At 38.3% G+C, this 7,065-nt stretch overlaps 1 protein-coding gene across 1 annotated transcript in view; it reads left to right on the top strand.

The window, feature by feature from the left end:
- CNTN5 (contactin 5) overlaps positions 1-7,065 on the top strand; it is a 1,092,962-nt gene that overhangs the window by 1,082,458 nt on the left and 3,439 nt on the right. Inside the window, exon 24 of the mRNA XM_005872208.2 lies at positions 4,693-4,861. Coding sequence (XP_005872270.1) covers positions 4,693-4,861 — 169 coding nt within the window. The remainder of the gene's footprint in view (positions 1-4,692; positions 4,862-7,065) is intronic.

Raw genomic sequence — 7,065 nt, forward strand, 5'->3', positions numbered from 1 at the left:
ATAATTACATATTGTTTTTGTGATTAATCGCTATGCTTTAATTATGTTCAATTTGTAACAATGAAATTGGGAGTCACCACAACATGAGGAACTGTATTAAAGGGTCGAGGCATTAGGAAGGTTGAGAACCACTGTCCTACACGAACCCTGACCAGGATCCAGGCCAGGGAGGAGCCTGCAACCAAGATACATGCCCTTGACCGGCATCAAACCCAGGACCCTCTGGTCTATAGGCTGACTATCTACTGAGCCAAACCAGCTAGAGCTGCTCTTCCTTTTTATATGTGACTGTCTCCCCACCAGGCTATATATGATTGGAGGGAAGGACCCTGTCTCACTCGTCTCTTTATCCCCAGGGCTTCTAGAATGGATGAATAAACTAATTAACTCTGACCCAGCTAGAGGTATCCATCAATATAGACAGATGTTTTGTTTGTTTATTCAACTCAGACATCAGTTAGGGCCTTCCAGACTCCTGAGATACCTGTCCACTTGGATTGATACTGTAGGCCACACCCTGTGGAATTTTGAAGCCACTCGTATATTTCTCCAGCTTCTCAGGGAGTATAAAGTCTATGGCTATTCTAGTCTCATTGATTCCCTGTATCTTAGAACTTTCCTTCAGCTTATACTCATTCCAAATACGGACGCAGCCTCTTTCCTGTGATTCCCATAAGTTAGAAAGACTCAGGTATAATGGTTTATACTATCCTCTCTACATTTGAGTACGCTTGAAATTTTTCCTCATAAAATAATTTTAAGACAGAAGTAGCTTACATAATGTTACATATACATCAGACTTCCTGGAAATTTGGTAGGGGGAGATTGTAGAGTGAAAGACACACAACACAGATACACATCTGAATATTGCCCTTCAGAAAGTTTTGTTCTTTTCTATTTTTTATTTTATTAACTACAGTCACTCTGCTGTACATTATTTCTCCAGGACTTATTCAAGATCCTGTGCTTTATTTCTTAAAATGTAGTTGGTATACAATATTATATGTGTTTCAGGTGTACAATACAATGATTTGACACTTATATACTTTATCACCACACCAAGTCTAGTAATCACCTGTTACCATGCAAATTTATCACAACATTATTGACTATATTCACTTTCACCTTTTTCATCAATCCCCCACTCCCTTCCTCTCCGGCCACTGTCCGTTTGACCTCTGTGTCTATGAGTCCCGTTTTGTTTTGCTTATTGATTTGTTTTCTTTTTTTAGATTCCACATATAAGTGAAACTATATGGTATTTGTCTTTGTCTTACTTATCTCACTTAATATAATACCCTCTAGGTCCATCCATGTTGTTGCACATCACAAGATTTGATGTAGCCTCTATGGAAAACAATATGGAAATTTCTCAAAAACCTAAAAATAGGTCTACCATGACCCAGAAATTCCACTTTTGGGTATTTATCTAAAGAAAATTAAAACATTTAATTTGAAAAGAGAAATGCACTCCTATGTCCATTGCAGGAAAATTTACAATAGCCAAGATATAGATGCAACCTTGGTGTCCTTCAATCTATGAATGGACAAACAAGATCCTGTCCTTAATAGTGCTTTTCAGCCACCCTACAGCCAGTGGCTTCTCACTGGTACTTGTGGTTCCAACTTCTTTTTATCCAGATTCTATTCATCTTACTGATTCCTTATCATCCACCCATTGCCACTGGGGATTCTGAATCCTCACCCTCTATAATGAAGAGCAATTGTCTCCATTAACTATTCCCAAAATGCTCAGCTGGTGCATAGGCCTTTAATAGGATCCATCCTTTTGAGGGGCACTTGTGGGTAGAACCAGCAAAAATATATTCTGTTATATTGTTAAGCATACTCACCCTATTATTCTGTTACCATCAGATATATACACTAGCTGTTTCCAAATTGTGCCTTTGAGAATAGCATTTCTGTATTAATTTTTTTGCTTAAAAAACTCTCTATGGACGGTACACTGGCTCTCAGTTTTTTAGATAACAAATGAGAATAGTCTTGACAATACATTAGACAATTTCCTTTGTGCCTAAAGATAGCTGTCATCGCAACTGCCAATCTATACACTTCCAGATTTTTTAAGTACTCTCTGAACTCTTTACTGTCAATAACTATTTCAGACATGTCTTGATAACTCCTTAACCTTCTCATATTTCTCATTCTTATTCATCTTTTCTAAATTAGGATTTTAAAATGAGCCAAGATTCTCTAAAGCACCTAAGACTGACAATGAATTTAATGTCTCTTTTCACTTAGTATACCTACTTACCGACTCACAGCAGTACATCTCCCTGGATGTATTGATAAAAACCACATTTAATCTCAAACTCCCTTTGTTACCATCAATTGATATTTTTCTGCTTTCACCTTTTGTTCCTAAATCTCAACTGATCCACAAATTTGTCTTCAACTTCTGGATTTTACAGCAACATTAGATATGCATTACTGGTTGCATTTTTCTTTGTCATAAGAATTGTAATTTATCCACCATAATAACAGTGTCCTCTAATATAGTCACTCCCCTGCCAACCCTCACCAATTTACATACATTCCCATTGCCATGTATTTGCTTTCTAATTACCTCATGTGGATGATCAGAATTCTAATTCATTACACTGTTACAGTCAAAATGAGAAGCATATATTCTGATACAATTGTCATTTTTTTAAGCCAAAAGAAACTGCCATAGGCATCATCTAAGAAGTGTTTCTGATTCCCCAAATCTTGACTAAGTACCCACTCCATGACTTGCTTTACCATCAAATATGTTTCCTCTTGCAGTACATAATACACTTCATTGCATCATTACCTATGTCCACCATGCATTAGACCATAAGTGCCATAAGGGCTGAAACCATATTGTCTTGTTCTCTGGTGAATCTCCAGTGTATAGCACTATGCCTGGCCCACATGAGAAACATTCAATAATGCTCTTATCACTTTGTAACTACATCAAGGCTATGGCTTCCTTCCTTATATGATGTTCAGTAGCTACAATTATTGCACATGTTATACACATTTATACAGAAGTATTTTTTCTTGTCTGTAGGTTAGTTCGAGTTAAAATCACATTTTTATAAGAAAACATTATTATAAATTTTTGTCTAGGTTCCCAAGCCAGTCCATATTTTGTGATGCAAATGTGAATTCTGGCCATTGACAAAGAACAATGATGAAGCAAAAGTAGCTTTATCTTATTACATTTCCCATGCACCAGGTCCTGTGCTAGATATTTCATATGCACCCTCTCATTTTATTCTCCTAACAAAACCATAAAATAAATGTTATTATCTCTACAGTAGAGGTACTTGAGGTTTAGAAAGACTGGCGACTTGCCCACATTTGCCCAAACAGGAATGCATAGGAGATTGTTTTTCTTTTGAAGGATATTTGTTTTGATTCTAGATCTGTATGATTTGCAAAGCTATTGATCTTTCCATTATGCAAAGTAATCATATTATAATACCAACAATTATGAAAAAGCACAGTGCTGGGGTCCAACCCCAGCAGGTCCAGGGGTCCCCAAAGGTGTGGACAGAGTCGGCGAAGAAGGAAGGACTCAAAGGCAGCATTCAGTTGATCAGCAGCCTAGCCAGGATCTCTAGCCAAGTTCTGGTTAGGATCTCCAGCCAGGTTCTGTGTCTAATCATATTATAATACCAACAATTATGAAAAAGCACAGAAATAATGAAACTGGATAAAAATGCATTTTAACATATCTTCACTGCTGCTACTTGATTATTAGACACACACACACAAAAAAGGTTTATTGGGGGTAAATAAGTAGGAACAATATGATATAGTGAAAGTGCTCTGAGCTGATCATGAGAATGCTCAACTAATATAATTTCTAACATAACTAGTCACATGAGCTTGTATAAATCGCATAATCTCTATGACCTTAATATTTTGATATGTAAACAGTATAATTCTGTATCCTAATTTGTTGTTATGAAACTCTGCCATGAATACATATTCAATTCTAGTGCCATAGATAATGTCTGAAAAAGGCTTAACTTCACTACCCAATGTATCCAAATGCCAGTTCACCAAAAAACAAGCAAACCACCAAAGTAAAATTAATAAATTTTTAAATTTCTCAGCCATTTCCTACATTAAGGGTTTACTATTGATATATTTATCAAATTTTATTTTTACTTCTTCCAAATGATTAAAGGTTGACAGCTTTGACTGCTTCTGGGATACTGTTTCTTTCAATGACCAAGAATGAAAGACTCCCAGTGATCTGCCCCCTCACTACATACTTCTCTGGCCTCATTTCTCATGAGTCTTCCCATATGTCTTGTCTCTATTCCATACCCCAATAATATGGTTTCTTAGTGCTTAGATGTATGTTTTAATCTTCTCTTACCTTTTTCTAGAATTCTTCTCTTTCCCTGACACAACTGGTGAGCTTGACTCATCTTTAAATGTTGTTTAGCTCCATCACCTCCTCTGAAAAGCCTTCCCTAACTTCCAGACAGAATTAAATTCTACTGTGTTTTCGAGCAGCACATTGTATATACTTCCAGTTGAGTCACATAGCACATATGTCACATTGTTTATGTATGTAATTAAGCTATAAGCTCCTTGTACTTAGCACAGAGTGTGACATACAGTAGACAATTAACATGTGAAATGAAAACATAAATATCATTATGTTTGAAACCCTGTTATCATTCCTAGGTTTTTTATAGGCAAGAGGGCCACAGCAACAGTCAAGTTATTGAAACACAGAAACCTCAAGCAGTAGTACCTCTCCCCGATGCTGGAGTCTATATCATTGAAGTTCGAGCATCTAGTGAAGGAGGGGATGGAACGGCTAGTTCCCAAATCAGGGTACCATCATATTCAGGTAAGTTTTGACATAATAGGCTTAATTTGATGACCACTCAAAACATCAAGATGGTGTAAGCCTCATGAAAATTAATATGATGGATTGCATGGTCCAGAGATTTTGAAGGGTTTCTTTTCTCACTCTGATTGCCATGTCATACTCTGATTAATGCAAATCATTGTAGTCTGCCCCAAATCGCAGAATTTCTGTAAATTCAAAAAAGGACATGACAGTTTCATTTAAATGTCTTCATTAGTGAAACTCCCTTGCCTTTCCTGATTTCAAGCAGTACCTTGTCATTTGGGTTTTGAAATACTGCTTTTAAACTGGTACAGCTCTAGTTTGACATACCTATTTCTCTATTGTCTTGACTTACTTTATCATTACAAAATGGAGCATGAAGGATAGGGAATTTCAAAGGGAATGCTTTTTAAAATTTTGATCATGTTTATTGACTTCAACATAAATTATAAATGTTATTGAGCATAAGTTTTTGGGGTTTTTTTTTTTTAGTTTTAACAAATAACATTGTGTAAACTTAAGGTGTACAATGTATTGATTTGATACTTATATTTTGCAAAATGATTACAACCATAGCATTAGTTAACACCTCCATCAAATCATATAACTGCCATTTCCTTTTTGTGGTGAGAATATTTAAAATCTACTCTCTTAGAAACTTTTAAGTATATATCATAGTATTATTAACTAAAATCGCCATGCTGTACATTAGATCCCCAGAAATTATTCAGACATTGTAGTTGTTAGCAATATTAATAATTTCTAGCTTTTACTGAGTCCTTATTATATGTCAGATATGGTGATAAGTGAGTTATATACATGATCGGATTTAATCTTAGTAACAATCATATGAGGTAGATGGCATTACATATTCATATTTTACAGATGAAATTTAAGTAACTTGCCTAAGATCACACTATTACTAAGTAGAAGAACCAGGATTCAAACCCAGGTATGGTTGTCTCCAAGGCCACATATCTTCACCACTACCATCATTATTATACCAGCAAGGGAAAACTGGTTAAAGGAAGGAAGGATTGAACAAATATGGACAAAAGTAACCCTTTCACTGATGTAGTCAAAATAGGAAGAAAATATTTAATTAAATATGCAAATGTCCAAATAAGAAAGTATTAAACAATTTTCAGTAAAGCCTTGTATAAAAAATGTTTAATGGCCCTAGCCGGTTTGGCTCAGTGGATAGAGCATTGGCCTGTGAACTGAAGGGTCCTGGGTTTGATTCCAGTCAGGGGCACATGCCTGGGTTATGGGCTCGATCTCAAGTGGGGGGCATGCAGGAGGCAGCCAATCAATGATTCTTTCTCATCATTGATGTTTCTATCTCTCCCTCTCCCTTCCTCTCTCTGAAATCAATAAAAATACATAAAAAAGTTTAATGAACATTTAATTAATGTATAATTATAAGCATTATTTATTGAGCAATCATTTTCAAGCAGAACGGTCAACCTAGAGAGAAGAATCAAGTGATAGCCTATGGGACTCTGCTTGTGGCTCTATTACATTCCAAATATTTATTTACTAGAGGCCTGGTGCACAAAAATTTGTGCACTCGGGGGAGTCTCTCAGCCCTGCCTGTGCCCTCTCATAGTCTGGGACCCCTCGGGGGATGTCCACCTGCTGGCTTAGGCCCGTTCCTCAGGGGATCAGGCCTAAGCTGGCAGTCAGACATCCCTCTGGCAGCCCAGGAGCCCTTGGGGAATGTCTACTTGCCAGCGGGGAGCAGGCCTAAGGTGCAGTTGGACCTTAGCGCTGCTGAGGAGGTGGGAGAGGCTCCCGCCACCACCGCTGTGCTGGCAGCTGTCAGCCTGGCTTGTGGCTGAGCAGAGCTCCCCATGTGGGAGTGCACAGACCACCAGGGGGCAGCTCCTGCATTGAGTGTCTGCCCCCTGGTGGTCAGTGTGTGTCATAGTGACCAGTCATTCCCAGTGGTTCTGCTGTTAGGGTCAATTTGCATATTACCCTTTTATTATATAGAATAGAGGCCTGGTACATGGGTGGGGACAAGCTGGTTTGCCCTGAAGGGTGTCCCAGATCGGTGGGGGGCGGGGGGGAATCCCGCTGGGATGCCTGGCCAGCCTGGGTGAGGGGCTGAGGGCTGTTTTCAGGCTGGCCACACCCCCTTCAGGGTGGGGGTCCCCACTGGGGTGCCTGGCCAGCCTGGGTAAGGGGCTGATGGCTGT

This window comes from Myotis brandtii, unplaced genomic scaffold, assembly GCF_000412655.1.
Source record: "Myotis brandtii unplaced genomic scaffold, ASM41265v1 scaffold37, whole genome shotgun sequence".
Lineage (NCBI taxonomy): Eukaryota > Metazoa > Chordata > Mammalia > Chiroptera > Vespertilionidae > Myotis > Myotis brandtii.